This window comes from Falco punctatus, assembly GCF_963210335.1.
Source record: "Falco punctatus genome assembly, chromosome: 12".
NCBI lineage: Eukaryota > Metazoa > Chordata > Aves > Falconiformes > Falconidae > Falco > Falco punctatus.
The window spans coordinates 2,831,440-2,856,237 of NC_137592.1; the positions used below are offsets into that span (position 1 = coordinate 2,831,440).

At 36.7% G+C, this 24,798-nt stretch overlaps 1 protein-coding gene across 11 annotated transcripts in view; it reads left to right on the forward strand.

Annotated features, from left to right (window-relative positions):
* The window catches only part of EML6 (EMAP like 6), a 120,385-nt gene that overhangs the window by 38,285 nt on the left and 57,302 nt on the right, over positions 1-24,798 (forward strand). For 9 of the 11 annotated variants that reach the window (XR_013931387.1, XM_080408047.1, XM_080408049.1 and 6 more), the window contains 6 exons: positions 4,892-4,990; positions 7,055-7,123; positions 9,783-9,968; positions 11,877-12,012; positions 15,947-16,148; positions 22,396-22,533. Coding sequence is in view for 10 of the 11 variants with exons in the window: in XM_080408047.1 (XP_080264173.1) it covers positions 4,892-4,990; positions 7,055-7,123; positions 9,783-9,968; positions 11,877-12,012; positions 15,947-16,148; positions 22,396-22,533 (830 nt within the window). In the remaining variant the exon portion in view is untranslated. Of the gene's footprint in view, positions 1-4,891; positions 4,991-7,054; positions 7,124-9,782; positions 11,519-11,876; positions 12,013-15,946; positions 16,149-22,395; positions 22,534-24,798 lie in introns of those variants that run through there. The other 2 variants (XM_080408050.1, XM_080408051.1) reach the window with 2 other exon arrangements.

Genomic DNA, 24,798 nt, shown 5'->3' on the forward strand with positions numbered 1-24,798 from the left:
GTACTTGGGGGGGGGGGGGGGCATTATCTTGTGTATTTTCAGTTTAAAGATTAGTCTGAAATGAAGGACACCAACATGAGCAATTGCCTTGAACGCCTTTAAAAAGCATTGGGTAACTTGAATTACTGAACAGCAGTATGGATGGCATTTCCCCATTAAAAATTGGAACTAGCTTTCTATTTTAAGCCCAGTTTTCAAATATCTTCCTCCAGTTTTCTTAAAAGTAAAGCCATTTCCTCTGAAATCTCCTGTGCCAATTATAATTAAAGAAAAAGGTGTTTCTGGGAATTGTGGAATAAAAAAATCTGATGAGAAAACTTTCAAATCAACAGAACAAAATTTCTAATGCTATTATATTTTTTAAGATATTGCATGTTCAGAAATACCTGTTTTTACATTTTTTGGTTATTCTGAACTTTGTAAGACTGGTAGATAAACTTATTTAAGCACCTAATGGGAATAAAGCCTCACAAAAGAGCCTGGTCTGTATGAATTAAAGGTGGAGGCTCTTCTGAAAATCCTGCTGGGTGCTGTGCTGTAATTTAAAACTGAACTTTCTGTGGTGTTGACCTTGCAGAACAGTAACGTTCTGTTTCTGGAAATGCTGGAGAAGTTGCGGTTTGTTCGGGAAATAAAAATTTGCATGGGACGCTTTTATATCTGGAGCAAGACCAATGCTGGAAAACATAAATATGGATAATGTATCTTGGCTTTTTGCTGCTCTTTCTGGCTTTGCAGAAGAAGCTGCTGTGCTGAGCCAAAATCAAAGGGCATGGTAGAAAGACGTTGAGTATTTGGAATTCAGAGCTGCTAGCAGTTCCAGTTTATTTAGTCAGCACACCCAAGAGAGCTGGCATCTTGTGACAGGGCAAAACAGACTCCATACATTGCTTACACCTTTCCTTCTAATGCATATCTTTATTTCATATTGATTATCTATTAATATCCAAGAAAGATTGGTATTTTAGTCCCAAACCACAAATAAATTCAAGTCATGTAAGGTATAGATGCAATAAGGAATGTATTCTTTTCTCTGCTACCTCTGTCAGCTGTCCACTTTCTAAATAAAAGTGGACTGAGGAAAAGCCCAGATAATTCTGCTTCTCTACCTGAGCTGGATCCCTATGGTCAGCTGGGCTTCCTCCCACTGCTGTGCACAGCTTCTAGTTCCAAGGGTAGCTGCTGTGTTGAGCACCACACAGCTCCAGAATGTGGACTTTGTGTGGATCTCAAAATAGTGACACTGCGTCTATATTTTAGCCAAGTTAATTAGCTATGCTTGTACCAGAAACTCTAGGGTGTCTGTTTCAGGCATTCAAATGAATTAGTTCTGAAATATTACTCCCTGCTGGACTTCAGCTGACCCTGCCTGGAGACAGCATAGTAGTTTCTGCGGTGCTTGCCTGGCATAATTTACCACAAACTGGCTAGCGGAGAGTAAACAGGGTTTGTTATTTTTTTATACTATATGAAGAAGATCAATATGCAGCTTAAATGAAGGGATAGCTTATATGCTTCCTTTATTTTATGTACCTTCAATATGGCTTTACATTTGGAAACAGATATATTTTGAGTAAATTTTCCATTTTGTACGTTACGTGTAATTATTACTGTATTTTAAAAGTACTGATGGGAGCTGAATATCTTGCAGAACTGTTGCTATTTGAAAATACTTTTTTTTTGGGGGGGGGCGCTTTTTTTGTATGGTCAGGAGGTGACATTTGATGGGAGGCAAGCTGCACTTTGGTCAAATGTTTAACGAATAGCTGTCAGTTTGCCTATGATTAAAAACATCTTTTGTTGAATCGGGAATTAATTGCAGTTTCTCCTTAAATTACTAATACCTACCCTTCACAGAATTACCTACAAGGCTGATGTCTTTTATATTGAAGTATTTCACCAATACTGCACAGTTCAATTTCTGGTCTGAGTTATTCTAGATGAGCCCTTTTGTGTGCTTTCTAAAAATAATACTTTTTTTAAAAAAAATGAAGTGAGGAGGGCACTGCCATAATACATACATACACTTCCAAATTTGGCATTAGGTAGCAGTAAGCTTCTTTAGCCAATCTTCTAAATCTGTGTAGATTTAAAAATAATTGTTTAATTATGTGCGTAAACTACTTGGCAGATATTTTCTTCTGGTAGTTCTGTGAATACTCTAAACATAATTCTGTCAACTTCTCTTCCAGAAGGAGGACTTAAAAGGGTGTTCCAACCAAAAAGGAAATTCTGCGTTTATCACTTTTCTGCCAGCAGGAGATCTTCCTCAGTAGACCTATGTTAAAAGAAAATATAAAATATTTCCTAATTTCCCCTAGTACTTTCACTGTCCATCTACCCAACTAATGGTAATTTCCTGACTGGTAGTTACAGTTCAGATCTGCTGTTGTTCACATTATGAATCTAAAAGATACTGTAAGTACTGCCATGGTTTCCATGGTGAAGAGGGAGAGTATAAAAGAGGTGAGAAAAAGTTGGAATCGGTGAAGGTTCCATGAAAAATATCCTGTGTTTTGATCAGTACATCCAAGCCCCTGGCTAGGTGTAGATTGCTCAAGGACAAGTAAGACTTCTGCTACAACAGTCTTTTCTGAAAGTAAATGTTTCTGTGTTGGTAACTGGCAGGAGCAGGTTTCTTTCCCATATTTGATTTTCTTTTTCCTTCATGACCACACATCTGATAATCAAGCATGTTATCTTTGGTTAAATGTAGATATTCAGTACACATCTGAGATAGAACTCCAGATTTTGAACCTACCTTTATCTGCCATTTCAAAAACTCACATATGGTGAGTCTTCGGGCAGATTTTGCGTTAATGTATCATAATCAAATCTTCCAATTATTTGATGTCTTGCAAGTTCCTGCAGTAGATTCTCACGCAGTTTGGTTTTACAAGACCTTGAGTATTTTTATTTCAATGAATGACAACATAAAAGTAGGCTGGGCTCAGAGAAATCTGTGGCATGAATCTGTAATTAGGTTTTTGGGGTTTTTTGTTGGTTTGGTGGGGTTTTGGGTTTTATTTTTTTCTTTTCATTAATACCATGTTGCTTAGTACATTTGCTGGTAAGATATTGGTTGGGTTATGCATTATTCACTAGGCAGAGTTCAGGTATTATATTAGGCATAACGCATGTTGTCAACTCCCATGAAACCAGTCAAAAAAGATACATTTCATTGCTCTGAAATAAAGGAACTGTAACTGTTAAGAAGGCAGTGAAGGATGCATGTGGGCCTACTGCATTTAAACCAGAGCCTTTTGGTGTAGTGGCTGGCCTAAGAAGGAAGACGAACACTATGTTTTTACACTTTAAAATGGTGTGGAAAGGCATGGAGTACCTGGTCTCTGAATTATTTTGCTACAGAATGAAAACCAGAACCTTCTGTTTCTTTATGAATAATGATTTATTCTCTCAGTTGTACAGTAGTTGATAGCCTTACTGCAATTAGTATTTTTTCTAATATAGCATTTCAGAGGAATCGCTGGTAATTACGCTTGTTTTCTTTGCCAGCTCAGTCTTTTGGATTATCATAGACATCTCTAGACTGTAAACAATTTGCCTATTGAAAATTTGAGCCAAAAAATAGCGGACATTTAGTTCAAGGAAATCCAGTTGAAGAGATTCACTTTGCAAGTCATGTTCTTGAAGCAAATCTTGAGGGAAAGGATCTGGTCAATCTGATCTCTGAAGCGTATGTCCCTTTGGACCAGATGGTTCATCTGCTGATCTTTGAGGCAAATAGAAAGGTTTCATTTATTGCATGTTCTTGAAGTGCAGGCTTTCCTATAACAGAGCAAAATGCATAGAAGTTTCAGTTGGACTGTTAATTCCTTATGATAAGAAGTTATTAGACAGGACAATGAGAACAAGGGATAGGCAGTATGGACACAACAGATCTGGCTGTTTTTAAGAAGTCATGTTACTGAGCTGCAAGATTGTTTCCCATGAAAACAGCCTCGCCTCTTCCCAAGGTGCAAGTTACTCAGGCATATTCCTTTTAGCTAATGCATGTTGGACATATCCATTACATACCCCTATCCACATGCATTGGTATCACATCCATTATGTACACTTGCAGTTATGTACATTTGGCACTAGCTTGGTCTTTGGTACAGATCACAACACCCAGTTGTAACATCTCTGATCTGCAGTCAAAGCTTTCTCACCTAATAAGAAGTCCTGAAAATAATATAAAGTTGGACATAATTAGTGCAGTCACTGGAAGGGAAAAAGTCTACAACCTTCATAATAACCGTTGGTCATCTGGGTATGTTGCAGATTTTCCCTTCCATTTTCTTTTATCCTTTTTCTTTCTTGCATTATTGAGATTTATAAGTGTTAGAATTATTAGTTATCTTAATTGATGATTAATTAATAATTTCAATAATTTTAGTTAATTTGGTGGTTAATTAATAATTTAAGTTATTTTAATTGGTTTGATATACTAAGCTATGTAAAAGGCAACTATTAAAAGTATATCCAGTTCTGATTCTAAAGGTCAACAAAATGAGCATAATGAACAAAATTGTATTTGGAAATAAGAGGGCTTCTATTTCCCCTTCACTTTTATTGTGAGATTAATAAATCAAATGCTAGAATGGTGTGTACCTGAAACAAACACTTCAAGTATTTCATTATAAGGATTGTACTTGAAACATTGGTAACCTGAAATCAATGATCTGATTTTTTAGAAAAGATGAGACATTTCAGTACTTTCTACAGGGAGTAAATGTTAAGCGCGAGTATCATGATGGTGCCTTTGCGATGTAGTTCAAACCCAAGTCACATGTGGGAAAATCAGTTTGTACACCTAATAATCTGAAATACAGTAAAGTGATTTTGGAGATGGTTTTCTGTTAACTGGATTACTATTTTTTTTCCTTAGCGTTTAGCTTCAGTGGGACTGGATGCCAAAAATACAGTGTGTATTTGGGACTGGAAGAGAGGAAAACTACTGGCAACAGCCACAGGCCATTCAGACAGGGTAATTGTATCAAGGATTTACTGAATTTTTTCTGGGAGTTGCAAAAGTTTTATTAAAATATTTTGTTTGCATTAGGTTAATGCAAAGATAATTTTGATCATTCTACCTGGCTTTTAAAATACTGAACAAGGTATTTATTTATTCTCATTATGCCAGACATAGCATGCAGCACTGTGTTAGTAACTGAGGCGCATGATGGATCTTTGAGCTGACTAGTAAGCCTAGGGAGGAAGTACTTTGTAATTGCACACTGATTAGGACGATTTAGTGCTCTTTACATGAGCTGTGAAATGCTATATCAATGGACACAGATAATGTTCCTTCTGAATATGTCAAAAAGACAGTTTATCCCGAGGGAAAGTTTAATTCTCTCTTTTATTTTGCTTAAGAGAGTTACCTGTAGAAGAAACACAATTAGGATAAATATTCCTTTTATATCTATTAACTTCAGGTAAAGGATCATAAACTCAATAAATAGGAGAACTGAACAAGTTTGAGTTTGGAATATTATTCAGGATTAGGAAATGTTTAACAGGTTTAGCACAAGTGGAATACCTCCCCAATATATATAAGCACTAGGATGCAAACATTAAAATAAATTAAGGACATGTTCTGACAATTTTTCTTTTATCCATATTATGATATTATAGCATGTTAGAATGTTATAATATTGAAATAGCATAATGTTTTACTACATGTGATGGAGTATTTATATATGCAAAGCAACAGACTAAACCCTTCTTTACAGTTTGTGCGTACATGCAGTCTATTTGCATCTTCTGTGTCATCTCAATCAATCTGGTAGTTAATTTTTACTTACAGTGTTCACAACAGAACAGAATCTTTGTCCTTATTCGAATTTCTCTTTCAGAACTGATTCACTTCCAAGTTACATCAGTGGAAGTTTTGCTACTGACCTCAGTAGGTACAAGATCAGGTTCTGAATTAGCGGAAGACTCCAGGACAGGCAAGAAGTACTAAGATCTTAGTCCCAGTAGAGTTTCACAACCAGAAAAAGGAGATTTTGCACTGAAGAGGGAGTGGGAAAGAATGCATATCTAATTAGGGCACAAATTCTGATGATTTAGCATGCAAGCATCATAAAGCATTTCTGGAGTTGAAGTATCTTCTGTGTTCTAACAAGATTTAGACAAAATATACTTGAACTATTGTAAATCCTGATGATAATATCTTTATAAAGAAAACAAGTAGTTTGCAGGAAGGCGTTGCTTCCTCATGTATAAAATGAACGATGGGTAAGCTAGCTGTTAAGTATATCAGAAGCAAAATGTCCCATTGTCTTTCTCTACAGACATACATTTCCTGAAGTAATTTATGGTTGTGGTAACCTCACTGTTTTTCAGCTTGGGTGTTGAAAAGCTGAATGCCGGGGGTAAAAAGTCTAAAAATGACATATTGTTGAAAATCTGGGCCAAATTACAAACTTTTTTTGTTTCCAATCTTTATACAATATTCTTCATTTGGCATAATCCCATAGGCATAGAATAGACTGTAAGTTTGTTCTGGTAAGCTACGCAGGATCTGATACTTCATTTTTTGATGTGTACTATTAAAAATGTAAATGTAACATTAATCAAAATGAAAAATTCAATTTTAACTCTGTAGATTAGGTCAGATGAACTATATTCACTCATTTTGTCACCGTGGTCTTCCATAATCATGTTAAATTAGACACTGTACCTTTTACCTAAAATAATGAGTAAAGATAAATATACTGATCTTTCATCCCTAAATGTGAAGAACGTTATATTACACTATAATTCCCATTTTATGTGAGACAGTAAGTACCATTTATTCAGTAACACCTTGGAGCTGGGATAGATTGGAAGTGTGAAGGCAGGAATGAGGTGTGTTGACAGAACTGTGTGAGGAAGCCTGCATATTCACCTTCATCTTTGTTTACAAAGAGTTCCAAATTTACCTAAATAGCATTCTTTCCTTTTTAGTAGTACTTTGCAACAGAGATGATGCCTAAAATTGGTGGAAGCTAACTGACCTGAAATGCAATTAATGTATAAATCAGCTTGTTGTATTTCTTAACAGATATTTGATATTTCCTGGGACCATTATCAACCAAATAGAATTGTCAGCTGTGGAGTAAAACACATAAAGGTAAATAGTTTTTATTGCTTACTTGTTAAAAAGTAAATAAATATCATGAAATAAAATTGTCCTCTTACATGATGTAGGCTTTAAATATAAGATGATATATATTTTTCTTTCTTTACTCTATAAACATTTTAGCAAAACTTTTTGTTTGAAGCCTATTTAGACATTCAGCAGTGACTGAGGCACAGATCCACTTAACAAGCAAGGAAGGAAGATCATTGGTACAGTTTTCATCATTATATACTTGTAATTTGGGGGTTTTCTGCTTTCTCCATTCCACCTAAATTGTCTCAAAATTGTCTCAGCTGTTAGTGATTTCTCTCAGTTACTGAACAGGTATAGGAGGAACTAAGTTAAAAGAATGAATTAAATGAACTGCTTGCTATTTGGCCTATCATGCTACCAGCATTTGTAGCAGTACCAAAGAGAAGGTATGCAAGACCTGCAGAGATGAACAGATGAAAACTCTAGTGCCCCACTATTTGCTCCTTCTAAGTCACCTTTTCTGGAGTTGTTTTAAATATGAAAATTAATATATACTATAGTTTAGGACACAACATTCTCATGTCTGTGAAAAGCTTAGAAAGTAATCCTTCTGTTTGCCAATATTCCTTGCAGGTTTCTAGTTTTCTTGTGTCTCATCAAAAGCATTCCTAACAGATGGCAATTATTTCACATGACTGGGGTGGGAAGAGCTTTAACTAGAAGTTTAGGAAACCCGTTAATATCTCTAGTTCTGGTTACTGAGAAGCTTGTGCCCTTAAAACCACCGCTGCTTTCAAACTGTGGGTGGTTTTGACAGCAATGATACCATCTGTTGTATTCTGCAAGCTGTTTTCCCAAACCTGTCATTGTTTGGCACCTGTATTCTGTTTAAAATGGCCATAATTACCCTGCACATGCATAATACCAGGCAAAGTAAATACATATAGAGGCATGCCAAAAGAAAAGAAAAGAAAAAAAAATAGTGAGGAGGGGAAATGAATCCTCTCCAGTTCCCCTCCAGTGATGCTCAAACAGCAGTCTGTATACTTGCCATTTGTTGTAAGGCTGTGGACATGTGGTAATTAACTTGCAACAAAGCAAAAGAACAGCTCAAAAGTAATTGTATGACTGTGAGAATTGGAACTAATGCTTGGGAATAGTGCCATTTATTCCTTTAGTGTTACAGGTCTGTTGGCTTATTTGGCTGAGCAGACATTAGAAGCTGTGGTAAAGCCTAGGAGCTGAGGAATCTCACACTGACCTCAGGATCCTCCCTCCGCCCGTTTCCTAACACTGCTACCCGCTCTCTTGCCCTTCTACAGCTAACCAGAAGTGAGGCGAGTATATGTTTTACTCACAGGATGAAAGCCCTGGGGAAGTATTCCCACTGTCTTCTCATAAACTGTCTTAAGAGGCAAAGGGAAAATTTAATTGAATTAGAAGTACAGAAGGATCTGAAATAAAAAGTCTTGATCCAAGGATTTGCTGGAATTCAGCTTTATAGGAATTTCATAGGAGTGAGTACAGAGAGGAAGACCTAAGAATTCAGCTTATAGCCATGAAAAGATGTAGGCATATAAAGCAGGAATGAGATAGACATTATGCATCTATGTTAGACATTTCAAAATTCCTGTCCAGTCTCTGACAGTATCTCTGCAGTGCACAACAGACCACAGGGCATAGATGCCTTGACTAATAAAGACCTGAGCTGGCAAGTCCATTCAGGACTGTACTACACCACGTAGATTTACTGTTCTGTTCCTGCGTGTGTTCAGAACGTCCTAGTGCTGGCAGGCCTGAATATTTCAGCACTTCTCTTACAAATCTAATTGAAATGCTTTTTGCCTTCCCAGGAAAGTCTGGTCCTTGAGAGGGAGCTGAGTACATGAACTATCCTCTCTGCTTGATAGAATTAATGTTTATTTTTTAAAAAGGCACTCTGATTCTAAAAGAAATAGTATGGTATTTCTAGCCCACCACTACAGGCAGCCTTCCAAGACAAACTTTGTATTGTCTTGACTTTTTTTCTCTTCCCCAGTCAGTCTTACATTCTTTTTTTGCAGAATGTTACTGTGTCTGTGTAGACTTAGAGAACCTATTACTCTCATAGTTTGAGAGTTGTTTCTTATACAAGCATTTGCAGTCTCCATCCAGTAGATGGTTACTCAGTAAATGTAACTATATTTGAGGGATGTATATCTCTCAGTACACTGGAAAAGGGCAGAGATGTCTACTCCAGGCACATAAATTCTGTAAGATAAAGTATCTTATTACTTCAGAACTACACCTGTATTTTAAGTTTTGCAGGCAAGAAAATTGAGATGTTCCTGGCTTTAAAAGGTGTGCATTCATACTGACAGATATCACTGAGAAAACACCATAAAAGATAGTGAGATAATGAGAAGGGGTAGTGTAGCAATAGCGAGTCAGAACTGTGCCTCACTTTCTCAAACAATTTGCTCATTTTGGTTTATTCTTAGACTTACTGCGTTTACCTCGGGGTTTCCTTGGTTAAGTGGGCAGTTTTGGAGTAATGGGCAGCCTGGTAGGACTACCAGGAGCATGTGTGTCCAGATACTGCTCTGTAAAGATGTACATCTGTGAGATCTGCATACTAATATGAAAAAAACAGAAATTGTGCAGAAATTTTTCCTAATATGCCGTTTACATTTCACAGTTTTGGACATTGTGTGGAAATGCACTGACAGCAAAGAGAGGAATATTTGGTAAAACAGGAGATCTCCAAACTATACTTTGTTTAGCATGTGCAAAAGAAGATATCACGTACTCTGGTGCTTTAAATGGAGACATCTATGTTTGGAAAGGGCTAAACTTAGTCCGCACAATTCAAGGAGCACATAGTGTAAGTTATGGTTTTAATGTCAATTTCTGAAATTAACTTTTTGTTGAATTGAAAAACTTCTTGAAGGCTTAGCTACAGAGATGTTCTTCTGTTTCAGGTCAGAAGAATGTCTAAGACTGTTTATCAATTAAGAACTTATATGTAATCTTAGATTTGTTTACATGTTGTCAACAGATGCTAGCTGCTGAACTGATACTGACAGGACTGCTGATATTTATAGCATTGATTTAACCAAGCAGACTAAAGTGACCTGTCTAAATCTAAAGTTTCACAGATTGAGTAGCTTCAGTTATGATCAGTTTACTTTAAAATAGTTGGTAATGAAATCATCTTATTTTAAATAGAATTTTATCACTAAAATTCCCAACAAAGAAGACTGACTCCTCATAAAAGCTTCAATGTGGAGTAAACCTGTTTAATCTGTGAATTGCACTCCAGATATATTCCAAAGACAGTTTACTCCAGTTGGCTTCGTAACACCACCACCACCACCCCTCCCAGTTTGGAGCACTTACAATGACAGAGAGAAGGGGGAGTGCATTGGATCGATTTCTAACCAGTCTAATAAATGTGTATCTCTGTTGTTGCTGCAGTAAAGGCACAGTAGGATGGGGTTTTTTTACTAGTTTCAAATGTATTTGAGAACTACTCCAATTTTGAATATGATTGTGGCTAATGGCATTCTAGCAAGGGGGGGCGGGGGCTGAACAAAAGGAAACAAGTGTATTTTCCTTAGGAGTGATATGAAATCTAACAGTTGTTGCTATAGTTTTCTTCTAGAACCTTTCTAGAAATAGCACTGCAAACAACAGGGTTTTTTTCTGATCTTCCCAAATTAGTTACGTTGATAGTGAATCAAGATTCATAGTAGCTCTTCAAATTAGATCTAAGTGTTCAGGAGACTAATTGTTATTTATAGATATAATCCCTAGTTTGTGAAAGCAGTCAGACTGAAGTCAGTGGGACACCTTACCTGCAGAACTACTGTGTGCTTGCCAGGTTGTGGTTATGTGCAACTGCAATAACGTGGGAATATCTTTGGCAAACGGTAAACCCCGGTAGTATGTTTGCAGGATTCTGTTTGCAGGATTTTATTTAGATTCATTAGAATGATTAAATACAATCTCTTTCTATATAATGTGTTCTGTTTCATCATTAGAAATTATGGGGTTTGCATAGCTAATGTGCATTCGCTTGCCCAATTCCTAATCTCCATGTAATTGATTATTAGAAATGTTCATTTATTAAGACAATGAACAAGGCCATTTTGAAAACAGTTGTTCATTGTATTAATTTCCATGCAGTTCGACATGTCTCGTACCTGAGAAATGTTCCTAATAAAATACTGAATCAGCAGGCATTCCATGAGCTATTCCAGTGTAGTACAGCATACTCATCATAATGAGGCGTTTTCAAAAATGAAGAAGGAGTTCAAACTGTAATAGAAACTTGTCTTTCAACAAAGAGAATGAATTGACACTCTTTCAGTTCCTGTCAGATTCCAATGATGTCTGAATTCATGAAAGAATGTCTCAATCGTCTCTGCACCTGTAAGAATATTTGTATTGCTTGTTTGCTTGTTTTTGTTTATTCTGGGTAGCTATTTATTTTAAGTGTTCCATTATTTATTTAACAGTCCTTATAATAGTATTAACTAAACTAAATTTAAAGTTCTGCAAATAGGCTATATCACTGCTATTTGTACAAAAATTTCTACATAAATCACTGAAGTGGGAGCACTTGAAATAAAAGTATCCCCCTGTGTTTGCTGGTTTGCTTTCTGGATGGACAACATTTTGCTGCCTAGCAGTTTCTAGCCTTTAACAAGAGTCTGTTCAAAAACATTTGGTTTGTGTGTTTAAATCAATTGTAAAGAACTTTAAAACTTGTTATACTGTTGGTTAACAGGCTGGAATTTTTAGTATGTATGCTTGTGAGGAAGGTTTTGCCACTGGAGGGAGAGATGGTTGCATTCGGTTATGGGACACTGAATTCAAACCAATTACTAAAATTGATCTCAGGGAGACTGAACAAGGATACAAAGGTAATGAGCTATTACTTTAATGGTTTTTCACACATCTAGATAATGGATTATGACACAATTTAATCTGAAGCATTAATGTATCTGCATACTGCTGATTTTCTTACTTAATGACTGTATTTACTTTTGAGATCTGTATTCCCCTTTTTTCTCTGACAATGATGTAGCCTGAAGAGAAGGGGTTTCCATGTTTCGTACTATAAACAGAGGGATGCTTATAGTTGCAGCTCCCCACCATGCAAATAAAAGAAGATAAGTAAAACTAATTAATCACAAAACAATAGGAGAATGAAGTTGGCCAACCTTTAACTTAATTAATTGCAATTTGTTTAACTAATTGAGATTTCTGGAATCTGATATTCAAAGATGCTGACCATCTTAGCGCTCTATTAGGTTCGTTTGGAATGGTAGCACCTGGCATACTTAATAGAGAGAATGTTATTAAATTCTTGACCATCATATGCTTCCTATGAGCTTAGTCATCATTTCATTTAATGATTAGACTCTCAGAGCACTTATAACCTCCATAGATCATAATGCATGCTTTATCAAGACCTTAGTCTTCTGGGAATTCTACTCTTGCATTTGGATTGAGAGTATAGCAGTCTGTTGGCTGGTTTGAAGCAAGCTTTATACGCTTTTGGCAGCCAACTTTGTAATGGTTAGCGTTAATTTCCCCTGCTTCTTGGCTTATGTTTTCAGACCTAGTCTTCATACTAAAATTGCCATTGAAATAGTCAAGAGGCCACTAAGAAGGAAAAAAATTTCTTTCTCAGTTCTGGATATTTTGGCCTGTGATCTAGTAATGAGCTAGTTATGTTTATTTTTCATCTTAAACCAGGTGAGCTGATGATTCTAATACTTGTAAAATGCATAGGTTTGCAATATCTAGGTTCATCCAACAAGCAAACTGCCAGCAGCCTTAGATGAACACTGCTCCAAAGTGCTTACTGTAGTGTAAACTCATGGAATTTAGCCCTCAAGAAAGTCAGATACCCAACCAGGAGTCCCTTTGCTCTCCTGTTCTGTCTTTATGTAGTTTTTTGCAGCCAGGATCATAATGTTTAACATTCATTTCTAGAAAACAATAGCAGTACTTTATGACCATTTACAGCAGTTTTGATAAATTTAGAAATACTTTCTAAAACTGTGGAGAAATAAGCTTGTATACCTGGGTTAGACAGGTCATTCTGGCTGATACCAGTCTTGCAGGCCATCTGTTCCTAATAAAAGTCAAAGTAAATGGGAAGGGTGACACAGAGAAAGCAGTGCTCACCAGTGAAACACGCATCTTCAACTTCCTTGGTTCTTTGTGAAGTGATTCTGGGAGGGAGATTTATCCCACGCATTTGTGAGACCAGAGTAGAAGCTTTTTTTTTTTTTTTTTCCTCTCACTGCTGCCTGGGATGTGTCAACACTGAAGGCAAAACAGACTTTAGCTAACTTCAGTTACTTTTAATTGACTGTAGTTATCTTCTGTGGCAAGTTATTACTTCAAAATTATAACTTACATTACAGAGCTGTAATGTATTCATAAGGTATCTTCTTCCTGCACGTTATCTGCAGAAAGCACCTAGCTATCCTGCAGGTTGCCTAAGAAATTTTGGTCTTGATGGAAGTGAAATCAAGGAAGGGCTTATTGAAGGTGAATTCTCATTAGACACGCGATGGAGTGATTCTAACTTGATGCCATTATTTCTACCATCTCTTCAGTGCTACAGGATATAGAACATATAGATGAGAGCAGCTGAGTAGAACCAGGCACTGTAACAACAGCGATATGGCTGAGAGACAGTCAGTAGAGGTTTTTGCTATCTTCTTACTCAGGGAAAGTAGTAGAAAATTTCATTTCCAGAAAGTGAATTGAGTTGCCATTTAGACTTGTATGTAGGTGATAACAGTTTGTTCAATATTGATACATTAATTGATTTCTAAAAACTAAAACTAGAACACTGTCCAAATGTTGTCTTCGAAGTATTTATTCAGGTTTACGTTTGTTTGTTAAAATAAAAACATTGCCTGGTTTAATGGCAAGAAACTGACTTAAGCAAAATTTATCAAAGCTTAGGCAAAGATGGTGTTCCCATGAGCATAATCATTGAGACTAAGTAAAATGACATAATGGTGTATCTGTGAAAAGTGTGGCGGGACTGCTGATCAGACTACAACTATAAAAAATTAGTGCCTTGAGGATGACTGCAGGTCATAATAGCCAAGCATACACTTACACCTTGTCACTGTAATTTTTTAAAATCTTTACCTTTTTCCTATTTCAGGGTTTCTTCTCTCTCTGTTCTTTCAGTGTGATAGAACTCTTGCCTGCAATGTTTCTGTTATGTCTGTCCTTTTCTGCTGTTTCTGTCTAACATGTCACCCACTGATGATCACTTCCATTTATTGCTTGCTACTAACAGACTGTGGAAATTCTGTTTCTGTTTTCAGTTATGTCAATGGCACTGATTAGTTTAAGCACATATGTAACTTCAGGCAATGGTGGTAGCCTTAACTGCTTACCTATGACCTTCTGTCCCTCCTTTCCAATTACCTTTCCCAAAGCAGTTTGCAAAGGCATCAGCTTTGAAACTTAAAACATCTTTCTAGGGTGCCAGGAAGACTTTTTCCCCACCCTCTTATATACCAGTCATCCTGTATTGAAGGGTACTAAACACCTGTTAAGTGAGATGCATCACCAGTAACAATCTGATCATGGGCTTGGGTTTTGTATTTAAATATATATGTATATTAGCAAAAAAATCTAATACATAATCTTTCTTTATGTGCAGTACCTCACAGAAAACATTACCTTTCCCACATCAAAAGATGTACTTTGTATTCTAAAACTTAACAGTATCCATTTTCCACTTAACATCTGAACATCATTTATTGTGTGGCCTTTGGTGTGTACCAAGAAGATGTAAGTCATAACTTCAGTTTTAATTTAGCTAAGTCACAAAACGGCATTATCAAAAGTAAAAAGTACAGGGAATGGACAAGACAATAAATGAAAATTAATTTGCCCTTCTCAAGAGATGACACAAAACGCCTACAATGTATTTTATTTATGTGACCAGTAGTTAATTGCATTATGTATTTGGTGCCAAAAGATGTTGAAATGATGAAGTGGTTGACAATGACTATGCGACAAATGGATTTTTTTACTCATTCACATCTCACAGCATCTAGACCCATTATTCAAACTTTGATTTCCATATACTGGAACGGAAAATACAAATGCTGCAGGCAGTTCACTAGAGAATGCTATCAAATTGCTCAGCCACCTAAGAGGGTATTTTTAAGATTGTGGGTAGTAAAATTCCAGCTGCTAAGTTAGGATCAGATTTGTGGAATAAGGTCAAGTTCTCTAAAAGTTATGCAAAGCAAGATTCTGTTGGTATGGGGTTTTTGGAGGATTTTTTGTTCATGGTTTGTTGGTGTTTTTCAATAATCTTTTGGGGCTAAAATGGGGAAGCATGGTAACGTCGGCACAAACCATTTAAGTTCACCATTCAAATTTTATTCAACATTTTATTTAAATGTGCAAATAAGAAAAGTACTGATAAAAAGGAATAAAACCAACTTCAGTCACAGGAAACTTGTCTAATCTAAAATTTTTTTAAAATCATGTGAAATTAATTGTTTTTTTGAATTCAGTTCCCAAGGTGTGCACAAAGCGTAAGAGCTTGATCCATTGAGAAACTGGCAGCAGCAGTATTAGACACTCAGCATTTTCGCAGGATTGAGCTTTCTCTCTTTGTCAGGTGGAGATAATGTAACAGAATTGTTTTGAGATTTTAATCAGCTGTCATGTATCGTAGGACTTCAGTGTCAAAACATAACAGTTGTTGCAAATTAACTCTTGAAGTCTTAATGATCTTCATTGTGCTATCACTTTGTCTTGTCATTTCCATTAATCTAAGATTATTCTGTCCCCTGTCAGGTTTATCCATCCGAAGTGTCTGTTGGAAAGCGGACAGACTTTTAGCAGGGACACAGGACAGTGAAATATTTGAGGTGCTAGTAAGAGAGAGAGATAAACCCATGCTGATTATGCAGGGCCATTGTGAAGGGGAGCTCTGGGCCCTGGCGGTCCATCCAAAGAAGCCTTTAGCAGTCACAGGCAGTGATGATCGATCTGTACGGTAAGGCTAGATCTTATTTATTTTTTATCTATTCTTTCATGTACACATTAATTTGTAATTTATTCATTCTATGGCCCTACGTTATGACTCCACCCCTTGCACCCACCCCCACCCCCCTTATTCTTAGCAGCTTTGCTTTTTCTTGTCAGCCCTCATATTTGGGCTCTACACATCATGCAAAAAGTATTCAGAATTTGTGTTCAAAACGAGTTGGATTTATGTACTCTGCTTCATGTACCAATTCATTACTGTTCTGAACAGCAGGTGTAGGTATCTAAATGGAGAATGGTCACCTCATACTTCTCTTCTGTTAATAATATGCAACAAAGCTAAAACCTGAATATCTTTGACCGGTGTTTTACACAGCAGGTGTCTGCCTCAGCCTCGAGTATTTAGAAAATCTGATCTAAAACCAATTCAGTTAAAATGCCAGAAAATGAGATTAATGAAAATGGGCTGGTGTACCCCAGTGAAACAGATCTGCCTCAAGGCTTTGTAGCAGAGATTTGAAATTTTGTACACATTTGTGGGAATTGTTGCAAAGTCAAGGATGTCCCTTTTCCTGTCCCTGTTAAAATTTGGCAAAGTGATAAGCCTCTGAAAAAAAACCTCAGCATTTTTAATATGCTTAGTAAGGCTTTACTGTAAAGGTTAGAAGTTAAGCTAAGATTCTCATTGTAGTGGAAGTACTCCCATACCCATGCAGCCGTTGTGTGGTGTCTCAACTGGGCGTGGACACTACCCATTGTGACTTACTGTTTACCTGTGACTAAAGAGAGTGAGATTTTCCTGACTGCCAAAGCTACACAGGGGGACTGGAGAAATTTTGGGGAGACCTGGCTTTATTATGGCAGCCTCTGGAGTCTTTCATCAAATTGTGGTTCTGCTCTTGTCCTGAAGCCCTTGCAGCACAGCGCATACAGTGGGGTTCATCACAGCTTGGCTTCCCAAGCTCTGATTCCCCTAATGCCCTCCTTAGTGGTTTCTCCTAATTTCTAGTCCCTCCATCAGGTTTTTCTCCAGCCCTGTGCTAGATGGATGATGACTGCTTTTCATATTTCAAATCAACCCCAGGCAGTTACCAAACAGTTTTTCTTTTTTTACGGGCTACTGGTCAACTTATTTCAGAGACGTACATGTGGATTCTACCACTCAGCCATATTTCAATAGGAAAAAACAATCTCCTGCCATACGTACAGCTTCTAATTTATGCTCCTTCAGATTACACATTATGATTCACCTCTGCCATGAAGCTTGCTGGTCAGTTGGTATTTCTTTTTCGCTTTTCTTTCTATCTTTTTACTTGTACTGGTTTCCTGTCCCTGCCATCCCTCATCTCTTTTTAACCATAATTAAAATCCAGAGTGTGTTCACTGCAGTCTGTTCACTGTACTAAGTTCACTGCAGTCATGTTATCTCCCCATTTCCTACATATTAGTATTACTTCTTTCAGTTTATAAAATGCATGAATAGCCTCTTCTGCTTGGGTTTGTCTGCAGAGTTTTATAGACAGGCACAAATTCACACTGCCTGCTTTCTGATAGGGTGCAAGTCCGTTCAGAAACAAGAGCTGCAAAGCTGGGATTAGCATTGTACTGCCCTCAAGCTAATAAGCCATGCTAAGACTTTGGATTTATTGTCTTGGACTCTTGGTTAGCATGGTAATTCAGCTCTGGCTTGGTGCTGGATAACGTACTGCTACTGAAAGTGTGTGTGAACAAACTTGTGCCCCTGCCCCTCTATGCAAGACACTGCAAGCATGCTCTTTGGGCACATAAAGCCTTAATTAGTGGTGCTCTTATGATTATTATTATTGTTTAGTTATTATTATATTACTGATGCCTTTGAACACTGCCGTTCTATAAAATGTGTGTTTGTTAACATTGCAGGTATTTTACTGCACTACATTACACATCCATTTAGGTGTTTAGGCACTAGAGAAAGTGGGATTTGAATTCTAATTCAGACAGTGGTATTTTTTTTTAAACTATGGCTTCATGCAGGGAATTCCAGTGAAATATATAAATATTTTCATTAAAATAAAGAAGTACACAAAAATGTTTTCTTACAATTTTTTTTTCCAAATAATAAAGCTGCATTGACAGGAATGTTTCTGTATTGCTGTTCATTGTATAATTTTTATTAGTATTTGGTTATCACATTATTTTGAAAAGAATGGCTATATAAATTGTTTTACAAATAAAAGTATTTAGTGGCCCAGGTTATATACTCATGTCTAAGTGAGATTCTAAATGAAAAGACCACTGTGGAGTTAAGGGGAATTACTGTAGATTTTCCCTAGTGCAGCTGAGAGAAGGCTCTAGCCAAATACAGGTTTCCTACATTTTGAACTTCAAAAGCCTATCAACTAGGAAAGCTGCCTGCTTCCTGTCTCATACAACAGGAACAGGAAAAAAGCATCGTTCTCATCTGAGTGCTGAGGCATACAAAATTATTACATTTGTTCCGTGGACCTCATGTGTCTTTTTGTAATGTAACACTAGAAAGTCTAGCTGCCAGACCAGAAGTAGCTGCTGTTCTGGCAGAGTATCTCTGCTGCACTGTCTGCCTTCCTGAATGATCTCTTTCTGTGTTCCTGCATTTATGAGAAGATTGATTAGAAACCTGGTTTTATGTGAATACATTTGAATATTCATATCTCTGATTTTTGTGTGGAATATTGTTGTGCCAGCTGAATGTAACAAAGCGGCAGTAAAGCTCCTGTCATCAGCCACGGCTTTTCCTGCAAATGAAGTGGTTACCAGTAAGCCTTTGGGGAGGCTGTAATCTGTAGGTGCTCCAATAAGCAAACTCACCTGTCAGGTATATGACAGAAAAGACCAGAATACTGACTAATAAAATAATGTTGCATGAGCCTATCTGTGTTTTTTTAAACAAACACATAGGAAAGTTGCCAAAGAATGGTGGAAACACATCTTTGCTTTATTTGGAAATATATACGCTCTTTATATGGAAATTGTTTGTTTGTCTGGCTTTTCCAAAAACAGTGTGCAGAAGTATTTTGCCAGAAAAGATACTTTTTCTGGTTTTGTAAGCAAAGCCAGGCTTTTATTTTGTCAGTGGTGTAAACAAATGCCTGTATGTATATGTGTCGTGGTTTAACCCCGGCTGGTAATTAAGTACCACGCAGCCACTCACTCACTGCCCCCTCACAGAGAGGGGTGGGGAGGAGACTTGAAAGGAGTGTAAAACTCAAGGGCTAAGATAAGAACACTTTAATAATGTAAATAGAAGAAAATGAAAGAACAATAATAACAACTATGACAATATCAGTTATAATGAAAAGCGGGAGGGAAGGAATAAAATCCAGAGGGAGAGGAAGAAAGACAACGTGGTGCACAAAGCAGCTGCTCGCCGCCCACCCCCGACGCCCAGCCAGTCCCCAAGCAATGATCTGCCCGCCCGGGCCGGAATGACCTCCCATGCTATGTTTGGGTCACCTGGGCTGGCTGCGTCCCCTCCCAGCTCCTTCTGCCCCTCCAGCCTTTTTGCTAGCAAGGCCTGAGGAACTGAGAAGTCCTTAGTATAAACATTACCTAGCAGCAACTGAAAACATCAGTGCATTATCAATATTCTTCTCACATCAGAGCCAAACCACAGCTCTGTACTAGCTACTAAGAAGTTAATTATCTCCATCCCAGCTGAAACCACGACAATGTGTACAAAATACTTTTTTTTCTGTTTCGAAATTAAAAAGCCAATATTTGGGATTACCTTTCCATTAATTTGCAAAGCTTTTTTGGTGGGGTTTTTTTTTGCTTGTTTTTTTTTACAGAAAATTGAATCGTTCTACTTGCAATGCCATTATTGCAATTATGCTTCTAATGTGTTGGACAAAGTGATTCACATGGAAGCAACGTTTTGGAGGCATACTTTATCTTGGTGTTTCCTTTGAAATCTTTGCAAATTCTTTCTGGTTCATTCCTTATTGTATTGGGCTCATAGCTTCTTCCTAGCAAGGCTGCTAAGGTTCTTGCATCTGATCCTACTTCTGTTTTGTCTTTGAAAACATCTGTTTTTTCATGAGGAAATGGTACTTGTCAGTTTTTTTTCACAGAAAAGCCTTTCAAGTTCTTTCTCATCCCTGAATTCTCTCAGCCTAAGAGGAAATCAGCATCATTCAGGGTTGTTGATTCTAGACTGATCCTGATAAACATTAACCTCACAAGGCCTGAAGGGTTTCTGTTTGAAAAGAATTGCTCAAGTCATAGGTTACCACCCTTTCCCAATGCAGGCAGGCAAAGCCTGTAATGTAATCCTCTTACTAAATTCATCAAACTTTTTTTTTTTTTTCCCCTGTTACTCCAAGACTGTATCTAAATGTTACTGCTGGGGTGTCAGAAAATTCCTTCTTTTCGGGAGATATTCATGTTCTGTTTATGCTATTTGTTCTAGTGTCAACATGTTCCTTCAACATAACTTTTTCTCCTTTGACGTTTATCCTACTGATGTATTTTTTGAAGCAATGCTATCTCTTCCCAGCCTTTGTTTCACTCAGGTATAAAAGTTCAAGTCTTTTGATCTTCTTTAATGTGATACAATCTTCATTCTCTTATTCATCCTAATAATCCCTCACTGCATCTGTTCCTGTTTTTATTCTGATTTCTTGAGGTGATTCATAAAGAACATGCCAGATGAGGTCACTATGTGTTGTGTGCTATTGTTTTCATGTACCTCCTGGAATAGCACCCAGGATATATTTTAGGATCAAATTTCCTTTTTCCTGTCTGCAGCTCACTTGTGGATGATGGTCATTCTATAATTGAAAAGTAGTGTGAGATCTTACTCCTTTTTGCTGGTTCCACTTGTGTTTCAAGCTTACAGCACAGTGCTAGGCATAAGGCTCTGAAAACAGGGCTTTGGTTAAATTTCATTCCATGTCTGTTTGTTTCATCATCAAGAAACTTCTGTTCCTTCTGATACAATAAATCCATCCCTGGGTTCACAGTGCCTCCCAGCTTGCTGTCCATAGCAAATCTCATTAGCATTCTCACCTTTTGTGCCAGTGTCTTTAGTGAAAATATTAAATGTTACTATTCCAAAGCTTGTACCTAGAAATCTCAGTAGTATCTTCCATCCAGCCTAATTGTTTCTTTCTGTAAAGCTTGCTATAAAACTTCATTCAGTATCACATTGCACTTCTTGTACAAATTGTCGTTTTCTTGAGTTTAGCCAATAATCACATATGCTACGATTCAAATATTTTACTGAATATTTTATAAATCTTGTACAAATGCATTAATTTATGACACTGTCCTCAAAATAAAGATAGTTGGGTGTTGATGACTTAATTTTTCTACCCAAGAGGTCTTTTATGCATTTTGTTCTGTACTTTATTAATTATCCTTTTCTTTAAATTTTTTTCTAAATCTTACATGCTAATGAGATCTGATTAACCAGTTTGTAGTGATCTGGGAAACCCCTTCCATTCCTTCTTAAAGACATAGGTATATTATTTGCATTTCTCTATCTTATGGCATAATTTATTGGCTGATTCTTTTTATTTAAAATTATGTAAATGAGCAAATCAGCATGTGGTTTTGTCCACTAGCTCATTCAGGGTTATGACAAGAAAATTTTCCCCACAGTGGGTATGTTTATGCTCTGAGTATTGCTTTCACTTTCAGTGAAAATTTTAGTCTGATCTGCATTGACCCTTTCTGTCTACAGAAACTGCATTTTTTTATTATTCATCCAAGGGAGTTCTATTATACCAAATATAGTTTGGAGATAACACCAAATGATTATGTAATTTAGCTTCACCCTGTTTTCTCTTCTGCTATCACAGATGTATGTTCAGGCCTGAGGTGCCATTCCTGCTAGAACTGGGGACAGTAGAGACTCCTTCATTTTTGAAAGAATTTTGAACCTGGAGCTTCACTTGAAGGTGTCCAAAAGCTGCATTTGATAGTATTTGCCAAGGCATTCAGTGCCACTGTCGTGAAATTCTGTGTTCATGTATTGATTCAGGCAGTCGTTGTACACCCTCTTTCTCTTCTGGATTAATAAGCAGTTTTGAGTTTTTGTGTAAGTCTGTAAGCTCAAGTCAGTGAAATTATCTTCGTTCCATGGTTGGAAAGGAATCAATACATTATAAAATCTAAGATATGCATTTAAATAGGCCTTTCCCAATTGGGTTAGGCTTTTCCTTTTTTTCTCTTGATCATACTGAAATATTGCACAGCCAGGAAAAATCTGCTACTGCTTTCAATTTCCCTTGATGCAGATTGTGGAGTCTTGCTGACCATGCCTTGATAGCTCGTTGTAACATGGAAGAAGCAGTGCGGAGTGTGTCTTTCAGTCCTGATGGATCACAGTTAGCGCTTGGAATGAAGGATGGCTCCTTCATTGTTCTTCGAGTGAGGTAAGACGAAAAATTCTTACATTAGTTTCTCATGTTAGTGGGGTTTTTTTCTCTGAGTAACTCAAGATCATATTATAAAGTCTTTTATTCCTATAAAAATAAAAAATCATCGGGTATTTTATCAGAAACAGAGAGTAAAAATTGAACATATGTTTCCATAATATCACTTGGTGTTTTAAAAGTTGGTAGTTTGGCAATGAGGAGAAAACCTGTGCTTTATTTAATTCCAAATATTATGTCTTAGTAATAATGTAGATAAAATTCAAGATTTTCAAGTTTTACTTTTTTCCTTTATTGAGAAATTATACAGATATTTTGTGAAATGAAATGTGCATAACAGAGATAACAACATAGTTTTGAGAGGGATCTCCTTGATTAAGTGGTTCATTTCCTGTCATTGACAAGAATGGCTGATTGAAAGACTTTCAAGCATTTGCAAGACACACGTGAATTCTGCTTTTCATATGAGATGGCAAGTGGGTTTTTGCATGACTCCATCTTATACCGCAGATGTTTTCTGTCTGTAATTCTATTATGGAAGACACACAAAAGCATGTAAAACATAAAATTAGCCATAGAGTGAAATAGCCAAACAAAATAGTGTGATTTCAAGACACATACGCTATTTTAATTGATAATTGGAAGAGCTTACCACTTATTTAACATTACTCCATATGTTTGGTAAGCATATATTTAAAATATTTTGAACTACTAGCCGATAGGAGGGAAAAGACTGTCATCAACAGAAGATCTGTGAAATCTCCTGTAATGCGCTGCTTTAATGACTTCAATAAAACTGGTCTGTTCATATTAATTTAAAATCCCTTTCAAAGACCAGTGTTTTTCTAAAGAAGTTAATCTTCTTTGTCTCACAGTAATCTTGTTTTTGCTAATGGGCCTGATTCCTAACATTATTCATGATTCAGCTGGTGGAGACTGATAATGATAAGCCCAGCAGTATTCCTTGACAGCGGCAACACCCTCGTGTAAGGCACTGAATGCAATTGCTTCTCCACCTGTTCCTTGGCCATGACAGGTCTTCTGTGAGAGTAACAGATCTACAGCCTGTGATCCAGGAAAACTGGACAATGGCAATGTTGGTTGTTGGCATTTTTTTTCCAATCATGCACTCAGCAACGTGAATCTTTATTCTCATTTTTCTTGGCCATAAAGGATCTGGATCTATGGAAAAATCTGGAGAATTATCTGCTCTTCTCAGTAGCAGTATTTACCGCTATGGAATAGTTATGTTACTAGTTTTCAGTAATAAGGCAGAGCTAAGAATATTTTTCTTTTCTAAAATACATTTTGAAGGGAAAAAATGGCTATGAATAAATAAGAATATTCCCAGCAAAATTTCTCCTGTTAATTGACGTTTTGGAGTTTCACCATTTTAAGAGAAGTGTCTAACAAAATTATTCTGTTAGACTTTTTTAAGATCCTGATTGTCTGCAATATTAACCTTTCCAATCATATCAGCATTTTCCAGAAATCTTTGTCTTCAGTTATAGATTATTCTCCTTCCAGGATTCTGCTTGCAACAGTTTTATGTATCAGCATTTTTAAGACATATTAACAAAAATTATTGTTTTTTAAGTAAATTTAGGTATTTTCATAAATTTGATACTACTAGCCATAATTAATTAAAGCAAGGATCAGGAAAAATACTTAAAAAGCTTAAAATAGTAACAGAAGCATGACACCTGCAGAAGACACTTCCTCCCAAAATTTCTTTACAGCACAAATGTATAATCTGGTATGGATTGTCTTTGTAAATACATAATTAATGGCACTGAGACTTGACTCATTGTTCAGTCAACTCAAGAGAAGATTTGTTTTTGATTTAGTCTTAATTTTTTCCTCATAGCCAAAGAATTTGGGAAACGTACTTGCAAAAATTTTGTCTGCATTCACTAGCATTGCAGTTTTTTGTTTCTTGATTGATAGGAAAAGGGGTTATATCAAATGTAATTTGATACAGGAGAATTGAATATATTTTTGAAAACTATACTATATAGCTGCCTCTAATTTTTTTTCAAAGACACATGCAAGGTATTATCCCTTCTCTGTTTTCCCACTGTTTGATGATGGTGGTGCTGGAACCTCAAGACCTGTAGCTGACTGGTCATGGTGTGTGGGATTAGTTATATCTAACTTTAGCCACCTTGTTAGCCTTTAATCTAAACTTTTCTTGTCTCCCCAAGAGTCAGTGTGGAGAAACAGGTATCTCTCTCCCACAGGCCATTTCAACATGGTCTTGCGAGA